Below are 19,398 nucleotides of genomic sequence, written 5' to 3' on the forward strand. Positions count from 1 at the left end.
AAAAGCAAACATCAATATTCACCAATACTATAATTTATTCATCATCATTCAACAAGTATCCACATGAATACAACACACAAAACACATGAAAAACACTTGCGATTCGATCGAGAACATCACTTAATCAGTCTGTATCGTCAAATCAGTTGAATACATGAAAAAGCCCTAATTAATTATAGGTGACGGTGCCGACGACGGGGTACTTGGCCTGGAACTTCTTCTCCCAGTCGGCGAGAACGCCGAGCTCCTTGTCGGTGAGGCCGTCGAGGTCAGGAACGACGTCGCTCTCGTCCTTGCTCATCTTGGCGAGGGCGCGGCTGGCGTCCTTGCCGGCGAAGACGGCGTAGGCGCCGCCGGGGCCGTAGAAGGATTTGCCGGTGGTGACGTCGTAGATGCTGCCGCGGACGGCCACGTAGATAGGCTTCTCCGGATCGGAGCCGTCGTAGGCTTTGAGCTCGGCCGGAGAGAGATTCTTCATGATTTTGCGTTGAAGAAATTCGGATCTGAGCGTCGGATATAAGAGTTATATAGCGATAGGTGAGACTCTGAGAATTTATGAATTTGTAGTGCAGCTGAGAATATATGCAACTCACCACAAACCCACTTTATTCTTTTTTTATAGAATTAAAAATAGGATTGATATTCATTTAATAATTTTCATTATTTTTTTTTTACATTTCTTAAATTCGTACCTTGACGAAGACCGGAGAAGATCTCCTAATTCACTTCTACTAATTCACTCCCCTCCTGCCTCGATTCTCACAATGCAATAAAATAATAGTAATACAATCATGACCAATTTTGGTAAGTGATGGAGAATTATTTTATTGCATTGTGAGAAGTGGAGTAAGAGTGGAGTACGAGAAGTGGATTAGAAGATCCTTTGCAGACTACGACCACTAGCCACCCACCCGCAATGGCGTGTGTTTCTCGCTGATATTGTTTTCAATTCGTTATTACTTCCTCCGTCGCTTAAAAATATGAACTATTTTCTTTTAATTCATTCCTTGAAATTATAAACTTTTTATTTTAAAAAAACTAATGAAATAAAATTTATTTCCCACTAATAATAATCTAATATTTTCTCTTTCTATCTTTTATTTTATTAATAGTGCATTAAATTTAAAACTCATGTACTTCTAAAAGTTCATATTTTTAAGAGATCTCACAAAGTATTAAGCTCACAAAATTGGTAAAATAAAATAAAAACTAACAATAATCAGTTGTGTTACATCATCCAAATTTAAAAATAAAATGAGTAAAGCTAGAATTCCTCCAAGAATAAACTGAAATCTTGTAGTTTTTCCTTTTTTAAGACTGCAAAATCCAAGTTGGAAGATGACATTTTATAGCTGCAGCACCATGGATGATATAGCACACCAGCAGAGCACTTTACCTACACCTCAGATCCCTTCGACTCAACGACTCTCGTCGAATCCTATTCTCGACCAAAGGAGAAGCTAGTGTAGCGGGATACCTCCACCGGAGTACTCGACCTCCTGAAGATTAAAACACAACTCATGAGAGGGTACACAGAGCGATGAAATGATGATACGAGCGAGAGCACATTTGTGAAGCTTCTAAGAAGATAATTTACGAAAACATGTTAGATCTAAATAACCCAAAGATTTCAATGAACCTGTGGTGGCGGCAAGGATGAAACCCAATCCGATAAGTGAGTTGGAAGAAGGCCGAGTGTGTTAAGCTGTTGACAAAAAGAATTCAGTGAGCTCTACTCTAAGATGCATTGGGAGGAGTTCTAATGGCTTCTATAGAAGCTTGAGAACCAACCTTCCAGACGCCCAGCCCTAACGCTGCCACGTTAAGGGCGATGAATACTAGCTTAGGTGCTAGAAGGTCGACTTTGTGGTCCTTGTAAGGTTCAAACACTACAAAAGAAAACGCAGAACGTTACGAGGTAAAGTCATTATCATTCCAATTGATAAGCATCTGATGCAGTTACATAGCTCGCAAAGCCAAACTATCGGATAAAACCAAGATTATAACTGTAGCAACGCCTAAATGTTGCAGTAACCACGATTTCATGTGTTATACACAAAATTGAGGAAAGGCCAACAAATATGACTTTCTGTGACTGTTGCACTTAAATCAACCGACTACTGAGAATGGAAAAACTAACTGCATGTTAAATGAAATTAGTGATGCGTGGCAACTAGATATGTTGAAAGGAACTCACTTTTCCCAACCCCACGAAGTGCGTTGACAGGCTGTAGAAGAGCCGAAAATGTTATGCCAATGCTGAATAGATGAACCGTGCTTCCGGCCATCCACATCATGAATCCCATCATCATCAAATTCTTGAAGGGTGCTTGTGCAACCTCCCATGCTTTCTGTACACACAAATTAATGTTTCTAGTAACGTTATAAATAAAACAGCAGAAAATGAAACAGAGCAAAATCGTAAAATATTTACAACACGCATGGCAAAGAGAAGACAAGATTTATAAACTAAAATATTTACAACACGCATGGCAAAGAGAAGACAAGATTTATAAACTAAACAAATCTCAGTAGAAATCCTTTAAAATAAGGTAACAAAGGGCAGTAGCATTGAAATAAGGTAACAACACTATCAAAAACAAGGTAACAACACTATCAAAAACAAAGGGCAGTAGCTTATACCAACAAAACCCCACATGTAATGATGTAAAGATGAGAAACTCCCTCTCCTCCTACCCACTGACACAATTTTCACCTCGGATTTCGTGAGGAATAATAAAGCAAAATGTCTACACACCATATCGCAGAGAAGTTCCTTCACATCAGACTAGGAAATTCATCTCCATTGAGATTTCTTCACTTGAATCCAAGTTCCAAACTTTGACTGGCGAAATCATAACGAAGATAACTCCTATTTGGAACCCTTTACATCGGCGAATAACAATTTAAACTAAATCTTAACATAGATTTCCACAGAAGCAGCCGATTTCACAGTAATATCATCGAAAGCATTTTCGAGAAAGTCAAATACAGAGTAAACCAATGCATAGATCAAAAGATTCAAGCAATTCGATCCAAACCGCAGCATCAAAAAAGAACTCAAGCATTTAACCCAAGTAATACATGATCAAGAACAAAGGGCAGTAGCTTATACCAACGAAACCCCACATGTAATGATGTGAAGACGAGAAACTCCCTCTCCTCCTACTCACTGACACAATTTTCACCTCGGATTTCGTGAGGAATAATAAAGCAAAATGTCTACACCATATCGCAGAGAAGTTCCTTCACATTAGACTAGGAAATTCCTCTCCATTGAGATTTCTTCACTTTTATCCGAGTTCCAAACTTTGACTGGCGAAATCATAACGAAGATAACTCCCATTCGGAACCCTTTACATCGGCGTATAACAATTTAAACTAAATCTTAACATAGATTTCCACAGAAGCAGCCGATTTCACAGTAATATCATCGAAAGCATTTTCGAGAAGGTCAAATACAGAGTAAAACCAATGCATAGATCAAAAGATTCAAGCAATTCGATCCAAACCCCAGCATCAAAAAAGAACTCAAGCATTTAACCCAAGTAGTACATGATCAAGAACAATCACAAACAACACAATCAATAAACAATCAGCTCAATTTCAATTACAGCCAATTCCTATCCCAACAACAACACATCCACACTAATTCTTCACTGCACCAACAAATCAAAATCCAATCCAAATCAAACCCTTAGAAACGCTAAAATTTTACCTGAGCTTTCCAATTTGCTTCAGCATCCTTCTTCTGTTTGCTCACAGCCGAATCATCCTAATCCAAAAAAACGCAAATCGCATCACTCAAAACCCCCCAAAACATCAATTAAAGCTAAATCCCCTAAAATCAAACACTGGCAGCAACATCTACCATGTGTGTGAGCTCAAACAGTTGATAATTTTGAGTTGGTGTAGCTCATCGTAGACGATTACAAAGGCGAACATACCTGATCTTGGGAAGCCCTAGTGAAGCCCGGCGGGTCAGGAATATCTCGCGATGAAGGGGATGCCGAATTGTCAGTGAATCCGACGGCCCATCGCCGGCCCGAACCCATAACCGATTTCCCCTTGTCCATAGTTAATGTAGGCGGAAAAGAGATGCCTTTGGTTGAGAAGCAGAGATCGGCTGCTTTGAGGGACTGTTTGGCTATCTAGAGTTAAACTTTTTCACAAATGAATTAGTACTACAAATTTGATTTATTTTGCCATAAAGAGTTTGTTAATTTTGTGATTATCTGTTTATTGGATTATTATATGTATATTATTGGACTAGGGGTCTTACTAATTTATATACGTAGTTTTATTTCATGTGTCAACAAAAATACTTTGAAAGCGTCAAGTCTAATGCATAACTTGAATATATATTAAAAAGAAATTATATATTATGGATAAATAAGAAAATTGATATAAAGGGATTTAAACTGCCATGGGGAGCACTGCACTCCCTATACACTTAGACTTATAACATAATGATCATTAGATATATAGATATGGGGTTGTGATTTCATCAACCGAGATTGCATTTTTTAGCATTTTCGTTGCATTAAATGGTAAAGTAGTCAGTTCATGTATTTAATCCACTCTTCTAATTTGATGAGCGAAATTTGAGGGAGCATTCAATTACACGATCTTTCCACTCTCTTCAACTTCCTTCAAATCTTTACAGTCTCTTTCCAATCGAATCAACTTCTCATTCCGCCGCTTTCAACTCCAAAAACCTCCAAAAACACATTCCCAATTGAAAATCCTAACCCAATCCCGACGCTCACCACAGTTCCGGCAACAGCATAGTCCAACGCTTCCATCAACACAGCATAAACCGCGTCCATCAACCGACCAACAATTCGAAAAATTTCCAAAAGACGAGAGATTTCGAACACCACAGAGCCTAACGTTGATGAATCGTCGCGAATTGGTAATTTTCTGATTGTCCCGGTTCTTATTTCGTGAAGTTATGTTTGCTGATTTCAATTGCTTAATCTATTTAATTTCGTTTTTGTGTGTGTTTAGATGTCCACAATTTTGGTGTTTTTGCATAGCGTTGTTTTCGATTTGCTTATTGCGATTGATTTTGTTTCTTAATTCTTCTTGTGGTTGCTTTATTCCGTGATAAATATATATTTTTTGGAATAATATTTGTTTGTTAAAATTTTTTGCTTAATCATTTCAGAATGTTGCTTAATGTCGTGTAAAATGTGCTTATTGTTGTGTAATATTTGAAATCTTGCATTTTGGGTACCAAAAATTGCTTATTTGCGCTAAATTGTGCTTACATTTGATACATATTTAGGTATGTGCTCCCTCTGTACAATGTTTACTTTGTTGAACAGTTTGCTTATTCTGGTCGAGAAGATGCTTATTTTCTTGTTAAATGTGCTTATTTTTTGTTGTCTGGTTTGTGTATTGAATTTTTTTGGTTGGTGCTATTAGAAGTGTTGCTTTTTCTGTATAGTTGATTGCTTACTTTGTTCTTACCTCTGCTTAATTTGGCTATTAAAATTTTGCTCAAGCTATTCGAAATGTTGCTTAAGTATTGAGATACTTTGCTTACTTCCAAAAAATGCCTCCTATCCTGTTCTGAATCGATTTTTTTTTTGTGCACCTTTAGTTCACAAGCGACAGAAAGGAAAGAATCCAGCTGCTAGCGACGCTGAACAGTTGCAGCATTTTGAGAAGAAAATAAAATCACTCCATTTCAGGAGTTCTCCTAAATATTTTAGTTATTTGAAATGTTGCTTACTTTGTTGGACAATATGCTTAATTTAATCTATTGTTGTTTCATTCGTTTGAGAATTTGCTCAATTTCGCACTTATATTGTAAAAATTTGCTTATTTTGTACAAAAGAATGCTTATTTTGTACTAAACTATGCTTATTCTGGGTACGCCAAGTTTTTTTATTGCTTATTATGGACATTGCTTAATTTGTTGAATTTTTTGCTTATCCTATTCGAGAGTGTGCTTAGTTATTGAGATACTTTGCTTACTTCATAATCTTGCTTACTTCAATTAACAAGTGACGAAAAGGAAAGAATCCAACTGATGAGGCAACTGATCCCGATGCTGGATAGGTTCAGCCTATTGAAAAGGAAATAAAATCACTTCATTTCAGGAGTTCTTCAGAATATTTTAGTGGTCTAACTGCTGAACTTAATTCGAAGTAGAGGAATAGAGCCCGAGGGATGGGATTCGAACAACTGTTGCATTTCTCATTGACCTACATTTTTGTATTACAATGTCAGTTACTATCAATGCAATTTTTAACTTTTTGTGCTGCGAACGTTTGATTTTTGTGCTGCAAGTTTTTTATTATGAAAATATATTACACAAGAAATGCCTTATCGCAATCACTGCAACGCACTTCAAAACGCGATGCAACATTGTGAAGGGCCATACATTCGATAACTTAATTCCCTCACATTTTATTATAACACCAATATATAAAAGTAGGCCTCACATTCCATTAACTTTTTATATCCACTTTATTTTATAAAGTCAAATAATTTCTTAAAACTCGTGTCGGTCAAATATAAGACATTTAATCACGGACGGAAAGAGTATGAAACAATATTTTGCATTATTTATTAAGAATGTTGCATTGTCGACAAGAAACCAAGATAGATACAACTACAATGCTAATATAAATTAACTTATCATGTCATAAAACATGAAAGACGTAAATTTAGAGACGAAATAAAATATTAAAATCCAATAATAATGGAAGAAATCATATATTGAGAATCCAATATTCTGTTCACCACATAATTAGGAATTGGGTTATCATAAAACGTGAAGGGCGTAAATTTAGGAAGAGCAAGAAACTGACTAAAATACATATACCAATTATTTGGACGGGTGATGTGGCATAATCATGGCCATCAATTTCATAGATTGGGTGGACGAAAATGATAGGATGTTATTTTTTCAAAATGTGATATTTTTGAAGTGCATCCCTGAGAGAAAATGCACATTTTTAGTTACTCCATTAGGAAGCATTTTCTCTTCATGTTGATATGTTGTTAGTAATTAATTAGTACTTACTATATACGGTAATTATAGTCACAGGTTTTCACTTATAATGGGACTGATGACATATGTTTGGACGGAACAAGTAACAATTTAAGATAAATTACAATATAAATATCATAATTTAATATTTCTTTCGTCCCACAGTAATATTCACTTTTTCTACTTTTTCTTTTTTAGTTTGAGACGAGTGATATGCTCGGATTTTGCACTATTTTAAGGTCATTATTTGGTCCGTTTTTTATGTCAAAGTCACTCTACACGTCCATTATTTGCATATTTTGTCCATTTTGGTATTTTGACGTGTTTTGTGAGAAATGTGCATAGTTGAGCCGAAAAAGGGAGCCAAAACGCAAAGTCTGGAAATCTGGAGTCAGACGGCGACCGGCGACCGCCGGCGCCTTGCGGTCAGAGCTATGCAGCGGCCCGCCTCGGAAATTCACGCTTGGAAACAAGTCTCGCCTGGTGGTCCGCTGCCGAAAGGACAGAGTCTCTGGACTCCAACGCGGCTACCGCCGGCCAAAGTGCGGCGGTCCGTTTGAGAAAGGCGGAGAATCCGATTTGCACTAGATCTTCTCCAAGATTTGCCATATTTTGAAGATTTTTTCCTTCTACAATGAGGATTGACTTTCCCCTATAAATAAGACTTCAAGCTTCATCAATTGGAGAGCTTCTTTTTGCAACATAAATTCTTAGAGATCAAAAGCTAGATTACTTCAATTATGCAAGGAGTTGAAGAAGGATTTCAAGAACATCAAGAACGACAAGGATTCAACCTACGAGTTTTATTTGCTTTAGTTTAATGTTCAAATTGTCTTCCCTTTAATCCATATGTTTAGCTTATTCCATTATGTGTAACTAAACTCATAGGATTCTAGGGATGTGTTAGTAACGACTTTGGTTATACAATTCCAGTTTTCTATTTAATATCCGTTTTGTTTTTACTTTGTTTCTTACCTAAGTTAATCTTAATGCTGTATGATTGAGTGACACAATCTTGTCTGATTTAATATAACTTGCTTCATAACTGTGAGAGAGTTCTAGCGAGTTATATCCACTTAGTAGACACTACAGTTAGCTTCCTTAAAACGGCACTGTTAATTGAGAGTGAGGACTTTTCAAGGGTCTTAGGAGCTTATGGAGTTACGTGTTAGGATTGATAACCTTAATCTTGTAATCAAGTTTGCATCGCATGAGCATAAGCTAGGCGACTCGTCCTATCAAAGTAATAACTGTGCCAGGGTATTGTAGTTTGGAATTTGTATAGTCATAACTGTGAACGACATTCTTGGGATTCCCTTATCTCTATCGTTTATGTCTATGATTTATTTGCTTCTAGTTGTTAATTGCTTTCAATTGTTTTTAGTTTTCAAAAGTTTTTCAAAAATTTTCGTTTCTCCAGATAGTAATTGAGTCTTAGTAGAAGATAGACAGTTTGTATTTGCCTTCCCCGTGTTGGATATCTGATACTGACCTTTAGCTATACTATTCCTACTCTGTATACTTGCAGGTATTTATAGTACTAAAAAATAGTGCATTAATGAGACTTATTCTCCACTAGTAGTTTTTTCTTCCAACTTCTCTATTATTTTATTAATTATACATTAAAACTTATAATTAATCAAAAATGTATATTACTATGGGAGGGAGGCATTAAATATTTATAGAAATGAATCTGAAACTAAGACATGTGGAAAAACTGCTGGAGCCAAATTTGAGCAGTGGACTTTATTAAGTTTTGAGAGGTGGATTAGGAATGGAGTAGGAAAGGTGGTGCAGGTAGATACATCATCTGCACGTCTTTTACTTCTTTCTAAGAATCCACTCATCACATCTTCAAAGCTCTCACAATCCCATGTCAAAATCAGAAGCCTACTATATATGGAATAAGGCATTGTTGTGCTCTTTGCTTCTCCTCAAGTACCTCAAAAATAAAAAAAAATAAAAAAAAACAAAAAAAAACAATAATATTACACTCTAAATTAGTATTATCAACCTTTCTACAATATCATCTTAAAGCAATAATATTCCCCGGCAACGGCGCCAAAAACTTGATGCACTATTTATTAGCACTAAAAATACTTGCAAGTATACAAGGTAGATCTAGTATAGCTAAAGGTCAGTACCAGAATATCGAACTCAGGGAATAAGATTGCAACCGTCTATTATATACTAAGCGTCATATACTATTTAGAGACACGGATTTTTGGTTGGATTATTTAAACTAGACAGAAATAAATAAACAAATAAAAGAAAACATAAAAACAAATATATACAAAACAGGCTAAGGAATGTAGAGTTTTAGGACCACAATCAAAAGCTAAAATCCAAAAGACTTTCTTGAATTACGGTCTCTAGAGTTGCTAAGCTATCACATATGTAAAATTATATCTTCTCCCGAAGCATACAATTTGTAGATTGCTACCTAAAACCGAAGTAACCTTCCTAAAACTAAGGCAACAACTCCTAAAAACTCCTAAGATAAATTTATTTCATTCAAAGGCTCAAATCTCCCGATTATATTGGCAAAGACGTCAATTTCTCCTCTTTCAAATTAAACTACTCACTTCCCAGGTATTGTAGTAAAATCCACATGCATTCATAAGATGGTCAATCAAACAAATGTATAAGCACAAGAGAAATCGAAATAACTACAAGAGCTAACAAGGAAAAACAATTGAATAAATAACTTATAATCATAGCATGTTACCAAAAATTCTACAAAAGATGTTTTGACTCATAGACAAGTAAAAACAACAAAAAGTACTAGACATGAAGAAAAACAAAACAAAACCCAAGGTTGAATTATGCAATCTTTAGTCTTCTCTTACCTAGATCTGCAGAGCTCCGCTCTAATGAAAGATAGAAGAATTATATGTGGAATATGGGATGGAAGAAGTATAGAGATGGAGAAGATTGGAGGCTTAGGGATGAATATTATAAATTAGGTTATGAGGTATATATAGGCTAGAAAATGATTTATAATTGGTAAAAAAGTATCCTCCAAGTAATGGAAAAGATGGTAAATTCGAAATCCTCAATTAATAGGAGAGATTTGGCAACAATTTCTTTCCTTCCTTAATTTCCACCTAATTTTGACTACACTGCGCAACGTTCGTAAAATAACCATAACTTTCTCCACAGAACTCCGATTTAGATGTTCAAGGTACTCACGCGAAGCTCTTTCAAAGACGAAGAGAATGGCATGTATTAAGCACTGATTGGACTTCAAACTCGTTGGAAGATGGGCTCGAACAGAGGCTGCTGAACCTTGACCATTTTTGCACCTTTTTTCTATCTTTTTCTATCATTTATCTATAAACACGTAAAAATACCAAAATATATAATATATGCAATTTAAGAACATAATTTGCAAGATTGACATTTAAAACGAGCCAAATCTAGGTCTTAAAAACATGCAAATCCCGTGTTTATCACTAACCTCAGATGTCTTAACTCTCCCATATTTCAGATGGCAAATCAAGCCACGTATGGTATCCACAAATCAAGGTTTGCAGATTCCATAATTTTGATATTCCAATAGGTACACCCGAAGTGTAGGAGAAGGCTAAGCAGCATAGGTTCACAAGTTGTAATATTTCTTCTGGTAACTCCTCGTATATCAGTTCCATTACATCTAGCACCCTAACCAATCTTAATACGGAAAAGATACGAGGTATAATCTCCACACCAATGCATATAAAAGATCGAGCAAGTGACATCAATTGGGATGAAGCACGCACATCATCCATTTCATATGATGACTGAACACTTACACGGCGCATGCAATTCTTGACGTTTAAAAATTTCTCCTTGTTAGCCTTCCTTATGCACAGATTCCTGAGAAGATCATGGATTGAGTAACTCATTGGTTTTCCATTGGTTTTTTTTCGTGTAACCAAAAGTAGATTCCTCTCCACTAGAGCTTTTAAGTAATCCTCGCCTCTTCCTCCAAACTCTTATCTCCCTTGGATTTCACAAATCCCTCGGCTATCCACCTACTCTTAAGTCTAGATCCCTTAATCTCATAATGTTCAGGAAAAGCTCTCATATACAAAAAACATGGTTTCAAGTGAATAAATCAAGGAAAGTATATTGGAGAAATGCTCGTCCGATTGAACAATGGAAGCTTTTACATCTGTTGAAAGATTCTCCCAAACTTCTCTTGACCTTTCAACCTTTGACAAGAGCCCTCCAATCACATGAATGGCAAGAGGAAGCCCACTGCAATCACTCCCAATCTTAGCTGCCACCTCTTGCAATTCGCTAGGGCAATCCTCTTCCCCAAACACAATCTGGCAAAGTAAATCCCGACTGACAACCTCGTCTAGCAACTGCACATGATGCAGTCTCTCCGAGCCTGCAACATGTTCCGCCACATCAGACTCCCTAGTAGTGATCACAATTCGACTCCCATTATTACTATCCGGGAAATACATCCTTATCTCATCCCATAATTTCGTGCTCCATATATCATCCAACACAACTATGTATCTTCGCCCAAATAACCTCTTGTGCAATATTTCTCTCAACTCATAATCTCCACGTCCAATCAGTTCATTGCTGACCTTTTCATCCAGGCCACGAAGAAGACTCAACATAATTTCCCGCATATTGGGAACTTGCGAAATAACAGCCCAACTGCGATAATCAAAGTGAGAAACAATATACGCATCGTCATAAAGATTTCGAGCAAGGGTGGACTTACCAATGCCCCCCATGCCAACGATGGGGATGATCTTCACCTTCCTCTCCATATTCGTGAGACGATCCTTTAACTGCAACAAATCTTCATCAACTCCCACCAAATCAATCTTAGATCTCGAGGAAGAAGCGCTCTTTTCCTCCAATTCTTCCACGAGCTTCATAGATTGAAGTTGTTGGGTTGCTTGCAGCAAATCTGGTGTCAGATCATGCAAGAAAACCACTGCAGAACGAAGCTCTTGCGTTTGGGTTTGAAAAAGGTCAATATATTGTTTTTGGGTTTGGAAAGAATTTGATAAACCATTTGTGATTCAATAATATCTTCTGCTTTATATGATGTTTCTCTGATTTGACTCTCCAAAGTTGCTATTTGGGAGGGTGAAGACTTTTCAAGAATCCACATAAGAGATTCAGCAATTTGGAGTAAGGATTCGAGTTGGGGTTTGTTGTGATCGAGGATTTGTTGAAGGATGGTGATGAGGGATTGAAGATTGTATGCTATTTTTTTTTTTTTTTTTCAGATTTCTTGCAGAATGTTTAACAAAATAATCTGCTGACTATTGGGTATATGCTCAATAATTTGCATGTTGTATTAAAATAATGCATTGAGCACGTCAAGGCAAATAGTATATTATCTTATGAGCAAAATTATTTTAAGACAAGTAGTCTATTTTTTTGTTATAAGATGATTGCGAAGACAAATAAAAATTTGCATAAAAACTAAATTTTTTCCAAAAATTTGCCTCCACAAACACAAGATAACAAAAAAAGCAACAAGTAAAGTAAAACAGAAGATAGAAATCATCATCAGTTAAGGGAGAAGAGATGTGATAGAAATCAGCTTAGCAGACTCACTTTCACCCTCGAGCCTAATGATAGCAGCCCTCCTCTCCTGCTCTGCCTTAATGACCACAAACTTAGACGATAGGTCTCGTTGGCTCTCTAGCACACTATATTTATGGAATAGTAATACGAGATATCTGCATATCTCTATTAATTTGTCTATCAATTATTTTCAATATCTTTCCATATTTGCTTATGATTATTTGCTTGGTCACTAAGTTAGGTATTAGGGTATTAGTCTTATAAATTGGAGTCATTGTATTATTCTCAATCATTGAAGAAATATTCATAATCCTTTTATTTTATCTTTACGTTTTTATCGTATCATTCCTGGTTTGATCGACCGGCAAAGCTCCGGCGACTACCTTTTATCCTTAAATTTGACGCCGGAGTGATCGTCGGGCAACAGCTCCCGCGACCTTCGACGCAAATTAGCGGCGTAGAAACTGCAATGAGTGGAATTTATCTCCTTCTCTCGCCTCCCACTCTTCTTCCTCTGCCTCTCCGTTCCCTTATTTTGAGCACATAGTGTTGTCAAGAAACTCCGAAATATTACACAGTCAGCTATAGTTAACTCTCTAATACTACCATCTTCATTCATATAGATTGACATCTTACATTTTCGAGTTTGTTAACATAGGCGACTAGTCTTTTTACGCCATTAGATAGTTACGAACAAATCAAAATTGTATTCCAACTGATTTTTAAAATTATAATAGACCAAAATTTGACTAAATTTTGATATATTTCCTGTCAATTTGGCCTTATATCCTCTCTAAAAAGTCATGGTCTATATGACAAACAAACAAAGGTCTATAAACAAAAAGAGATTTCATCTTAGGAAAGAAAAAGATCATTTGGCTTGAGGTCCAGTCGTATGTTTGCGTAAACATCATCGTTTGCAGCTATTCAAAGTAACTTCGTTGTCTTTATCGTACGATTAGTACAACTATCTAGAGTATCCTGCAGGCTTCATATGATTTGATATCACAAGAGTTATCAATTGTGAGAAATCTTAAACACATAGTATCACCTTTTTAAGTAAAGGGAAAATCTGAATTCGACCATAGTTAATAATATTAGCGAGTAAAAAATCATAGTCTAATGGCCATGCTTAAGCAATATCAGCAGCATGTCAACACGACAGTGTGAATCAATAAATTGGAGATTCAAATCACTTAGCACATATTTGAAGAAAACAGAGCAAGGAACATACAAAGATGCCAAATCTAAAACAAAGGATACATTCATGGATACAAAATCACAAACACAATATCACAAAAATCAACTGCTTACTAAATTTGATTCCTTCTTCACATTTCCCAACAATTACAAATATCAACAGGAATAGCACATTGGTACAATCACATATCTACCAAGAGTGACAACCACGAGATGTTTAGCAGCACATTGCAAGCGATGTAAGAGCAGCAGCAGCTGAAAAAGACGAGCAGTTCGCAATCAAATCAAGGGGAAAAACTACATAGTAGTACATAGCGAGACAATACCAAACCCAAATCTAACAGACATAAACATGGATTACCTTTTATTACGCTACATACATTTAGCTCGAGCCACGAGTGATTCTTGTGTTATGCTGAAACTATTCAAGATGCAGATTCGTTACACCATACAGAAAACACACAGTTTAATAACCACAAGTCGTGATCAAGAAAGTATACCAAAGATTTTAAGCTCAAAACGAATATTAAGGACTAGATTGTGTTGTATATGAACAAAATGGAGCATGCTTTTTTAATTGCTTATAGTTTAGCATTTGTACCTTTTGGCTTCTAATCTCGTATGAGCACTTTGAGATCATAGTTTCCGTACTCCTCTTGCTGAACCTTCTTAATTTTTCGCGCTGAGGCCACGACAGAAGAACCACATTCATGTACTAAGATTGTTTGGAGGGTTGGGATATCTCCAATATCACAGGGGATTTCCTCTAACACCTTACATCTGATTACATGCAGCACCAGGAGTTTAGGGAAGTTGGTCTCGTTGGCTCTCCAACGCACTATATTTAAGGAAATGATGCTCAAAAACTGCAGTGAGCGGAATTCATCTCCTTCTGCCATCTCCCACTCTTCTTCCTCTGCCTCTCCGTCTCTTTCAAACATACAAGACCTTATTTTGAGCACTTCCAGTTTCGGTAGTGCACACAGATTTCTCAAGAAACTCTGAGCTAATGCACATCCAATTAGAACTAACTTTCTAATATTACATGGAACTCTGAGCTTGTGCAGAAAACGGCAATCATATTTATTCCAGTCGGAAATGCATCTTAAAATTTCGAGTTTGTGAAGATGGCTAAGATCAACTTCACTGTCCAGTGAATCATCGAAACGGATTCCTAAGCTTATGATATTTGGGATGGTCTCAAAGAAACCATTCCTAATCATTGAAGGAGTTATCCGTAGAAAGAATATCTTATGCAGCTTCTTATGAACATATTTAAACCTGTATTCTTCCCCAATTTCAATTAACCCTACCAACTTGAGACGTTTTAATTCAGACATCTCCCATATCTCAGAAGGCAAACTAATCATTCCTGCCCTACAAATCAAGGTTTGCAGATTCCACAATCTTGATATTCCAATAGGTATACCTGAAGTGCACGAGAAAGCTAAGTAGCGTAGGTTGACAAGTTGAAGTATTTCTTCTGGGAACACTTTGTATTTGATTTCCATCACATCTAGCACCCTAACCAATGTTAACATGGAAAACACTGTAGATGCAATCTTCTTCTCAGTGCATATAAAAGATCGAGCATGGGACATCAATTGTGGTGAAGCACACACATCTTCTATCTCAGAAGACGAGTGAACACTTACACGACGCATGGAATCCTTGAGGTTTAAAAACTTCTCCTCGTTAGCTTTCCTTATGCACAGATCCCTCAACAAATCATGGATTGAGTAACTCATTGATTTCCCATTGTACTTTTGTCGTCTAACCAAAAGTAGATTCCTCTCCACCAGAGCTTGTAAGTAATTCTCAGCCTCTTCCTCCAAACTCCTATCTCCATTGGATTTCACAAATCCTTCAGCTATCCACAAACTCTTTAGTCTAGAACCCTTAATCTCATAATCTTCTGGAAAAGCTCCCATGTATAAGAAACACGGTTTCAAATAAATCGGCAAGTGATTATAACTCAAGGTAAGTATATTTGAGAAATGCTCATCCGATTCAACAATTGAAGCTTTTACATCCGTTGAAACATTCTCCCAGACATCTCTCGATCTTTCTAGTTTTGACAAGAGCCCTCCAATCACATGAATGGCAAGAGGAAGCCCCCTGCAAATACTCACAATCTTAGCTGCCACTCCTTGCAGTTCGTCAGGGCAATCCTCTCCACCAAAAACAATCTTGCAAAGTAGATCCCGACTCGCAGAATAGTCTAGCTCCTGCACATGATGCAGACTCTTCGAGCCCGCAACATGTTTCGCCACATTAGTTTCCCTAGTAGTGATCACAATCCGACTACTATTATTATTATCCTGGAAAGACATTCTTATCTCGTCCCAGACATTCGTGCTCGTGCTCCATATATCATCCAACACAATCATCCATCTTCGCCCAAACAATCTCTTACGCAATATTTGTTTCAACTCATAATCTTCCTGTCCCATCAACAAACCTCTTCATCCGGGCCACGAAGTAAACTTAACATAATTTCCCGCTTATTGGGAACTTGTGAAATTGCGGCCCAACCGCGATAATCAAAGTGAGAAACAATACATGGATCGTTATAAAGATTTCGAGCAAGGGCGGACTTACCGATACCACCCATACCACTGATGAGTATGGTCTCCACCTTCGTTTCCGTATTCGTGAGACGATGCTTCAACTCCAACAGATCTGCATCAACTCCCACCAAAGCACTCTTTTCCTCCACTTCCACGAGCTTCACAGTTTCAAGTTGTTGAGTTACTTGCTGCAAATCACTCGATGATGAACTCATCGTCTTCTCAGCCATGTTCACCATTGCAGAATCAAGCTCTTGAATGACTTCCTGCACATCTGGTGTGGAAAAGGTCAAGCTCTCACTCTCAGGGTGGGAAAGCTTTTGATGAACCATCTGTGATTCAATAATATCCTCCGCTTTATACACCGTATCTCTGATTTGGCTCTCCAAACTTGCTATTTTGGTGGGTGAAGACTTTTCAAGAATCTGCATCAGAGATTCAGCTGTTTGAAGTAGGGATTCCAGCTTTGGTTTGTTGTGATCAAAAGTCCAGTGGGTTTGCTCTGGATGAAGGGTTTGCTGTAGGATGGTGATCAGAGATTGAAGATTGTATGCCATTTTTTTCTTTCAGATCTCTTGTAGCAAAAATACAGATATCTCTGCAAGACAGTTATCTCTTGAGAAGTGAGAAGTAGAATACAATCAATCTTTCACTAAATCACTACATAACCTCTTATCCACTCAAAATGGTCTACAATATCTTTACTTGAAATTTATTGCATGGCGATAAAAGTGATATTACTTGTGTATGACAATGGTCCATTGCCTGAATTTCAGTTTTGTCTTGTTTCAAGACAAATTATTGAAAAAAATTAATCTCTCGGTCTACCAAAAATAATCTCATTGATGGATGGCACGGGTTTTAATTCAAAATCAATAAAGTGGAAGAGAAAGAAATATGTGAATAAAATAGGAGAAAGAAATATTAAAAAATGAGTGATAAATGGAAACTAGATGCTCATCTGAAAATTTATTATTATAGCTCGTATGTACCCGAAACATTCGTACAACTTGTCGCGAACTGCAAATCGGAAACTGATATATTTGTACAATCGTTAACACCCTGCAACAAAGAGGAAACGTGATGGTTGATCAGAAAAGACGTTGTAGACGCTGTACAATCGTTAACACCCTGCAACATATATCAAATTAAAGATAATTTCATAAGGATTCCAACGATATCATATGCTCCGACGTCAAATTTTGAAAAAAATTTCGAATTTTTTAAATTTTTTCGTACAAGCAGAAATGTCAACATACTATATAAAATATGTCAATATAAGGGCATCCACTATAGGGGCGGCGCGCCGGCCGCCCCGGAGGCGGCTTAGCCGCGGCGGTCTATAGGGGAGGAGGCGTCCGCCCCGGGGGCGGACGGGCATTCGCCGCGTTTGCAGCGAGGACGGGCCGATGAAGAGAGAAGCGCGGCGGCCGCCGCGCCTATCTATCGTGCGGCGACGCCGGCGCGGCGGTCGCTGGTTTAATTTATTTATTTTTAAAAAAAAAAATTTCAAATTTATAATGGTTTTTTTATAAATATTCCTCCCATTTTCATCTTCTTTCCACACACATCTTCACACCCATTTCACTTTCTATCCAAATTTTCTATCTCTAAAAACTTTTCGATTATGGATGATTTGTGGAATTAAGCATGGGATTCTTTGATTCAAGAGGTGCAGAGGGAGGCCGACGAGGAGGCGGAGGCGGCGGCGATCCCTCGTGAGATTCGTCATCGTCGGACAATCCCACGAGACCATGTCGGAGCGGCTGAGCGGCTAATGGCCGACTACTTTAGCGCTGACCCTCGTTACCCGGCTAAGATTTTTCGTCGGCGTTTCAGAATGTCGCGACCGCTCTTTACCCATATAGCGACGACATTGGCGGACCGGTTCGAGTGCTTCACGCTCCGGAGTGATTGCACTGGACGGATCGGGCTGTCTACTTTGCAGAAATGCACCTCTGCAATTAGGCAGCTTGCCTATGCCGGACCGGCTGATATGTTCGACGAATACCTACAGATGGGTGAGACGACTAGTCTAAATGTGCTCCGGCAGTTTTGTAAGGGCATTCGGGAAGTCTTTGGTCCGGAGTTCCTACGAAAGCCAACCCCTGATGAGTGCCAGAGACTGCTAGATATGCACGGTGCAGTGCACAATTTCCCAGGCATGATGGGCAGCATTGATTGCATGCATTGGGAGTGGAAAAACTGCCCGGTGGCGTGGAAAGGCCAGTTCACTACCGGTTTCAAGCATAAACATCCGTCAATGATCCTCGAAGCCGTTGCTGACTACCGTTTGCGGATCTGGCATGCGTATTTCGGTGTTGCAGGTTCGAACAACGACATCAACGTTCTGCAGTCGTTGCCTATCTTCAATGATGAGTGACGGGGAGAGGGTCCAGAGATCAGTTTTGTAGCAAATGGCACGCAGTATCGCAGGGGATACTATTTGGCAGATGGAATATACCCTCGTTGGCCCGTATTCGTCAAGACACTTCGCCAACCGGCTGGAGCGAAGAGACAATATTTTGCGCGAAAACAAGAGGCCGCTAGGAAAGATGTTGAGCGAGCTTTTGGTGTGCTCCAAGCGCGATGGCCCATTCTACGCTGCCCGGCACGAGTTTGGCACGAAGATGATGTCGCGAATATTATGGTAGCATGTATCATATTGCACAATATGATAATAGAAGATGAAGGATTTGCTGCAGAACGTTGGGCGCCGGAAGATGGTGCAAGTACAAGTCACGGCGTTGCCTCCGCGCCGATACAGATGGGTGTACCACGTAGTAATGAATATCTGATCCAACGTTTCGCTGATATACGCAGGAGCACAGCACATGACCAACTCCAGGTCGATTTGATTGAAGAGGTCTGGGCACGTAGGGGAGGCGGCGTAGCGTGAAGAACATGTGTGATTTTCCGTAGATCAAATTTTTGTTGTAATTTTTTCCTCACTTTAATCCGACGAAAATTTAGTTTTCAATTTTAATTTTATTGCACTAGCCGTTTTTCTCTAATTATTTATAGTCCGATAATTTTAATTGTAATTGAATTAAAATATACAACAAATAAAATAAA

At 38.0% G+C, this 19,398-nt stretch overlaps 3 protein-coding genes and 2 pseudogenes across 3 annotated transcripts; all 5 read right to left on the bottom strand.

The window, feature by feature from the left end:
* Window positions 1–17: 17 nt before the first annotated feature.
* Window positions 18–564, bottom strand: MAPR2 (membrane-associated progesterone binding protein 2). Its single transcript, XM_048083828.2, has one exon. The coding sequence runs from the start codon at window positions 476–478 to the stop codon at window positions 170–172; it is 309 nt and encodes a 102-aa protein (XP_047939785.1). The 5' UTR covers window positions 479–564; the 3' UTR covers window positions 18–169.
* Window positions 565–1,175: 611 nt separating this feature from the next.
* Window positions 1,176–4,166, bottom strand: LOC125187046 (uncharacterized). Its single transcript, XM_048083556.2, has 6 exons — window positions 3,948–4,166; window positions 3,719–3,775; window positions 2,198–2,351; window positions 1,792–1,889; window positions 1,640–1,705; window positions 1,176–1,499 (listed from the first exon to the last, which is right to left on the bottom strand). Exons 1-6 carry the CDS (start codon window positions 4,074–4,076, stop codon window positions 1,461–1,463), a joined length of 543 nt encoding a protein of 180 aa, XP_047939513.1. The 5' UTR covers window positions 4,077–4,166; the 3' UTR covers window positions 1,176–1,460.
* Window positions 4,167–8,710: 4,544 nt separating this feature from the next.
* Window positions 8,711–12,242, bottom strand: LOC125187932 (putative late blight resistance protein homolog R1A-10; annotated as a pseudogene).
* A 2,122-nt stretch (window positions 12,243–14,364) lies between these two features.
* Window positions 14,365–15,417, bottom strand: LOC125190075 (putative late blight resistance protein homolog R1B-8). Its single transcript, XM_048087272.2, has one exon. It carries the CDS (start codon window positions 15,415–15,417, stop codon window positions 14,365–14,367), a length of 1,053 nt encoding a protein of 350 aa, XP_047943229.2.
* Window positions 15,345–16,999, bottom strand: LOC125187108 (putative late blight resistance protein homolog R1A-10; annotated as a pseudogene).
* Between the last annotated feature and the right edge of the window lie 2,399 nt (window positions 17,000–19,398).

The sequence above is a fragment of the Salvia hispanica genome, chromosome 5 (genome assembly GCF_029641045.1).
Source record: "Salvia hispanica isolate PSC_SH4W2 chromosome 5, Shi_PSC_v1, whole genome shotgun sequence".
Taxonomy (NCBI): Eukaryota; Viridiplantae; Streptophyta; class Magnoliopsida; order Lamiales; family Lamiaceae; genus Salvia; species Salvia hispanica.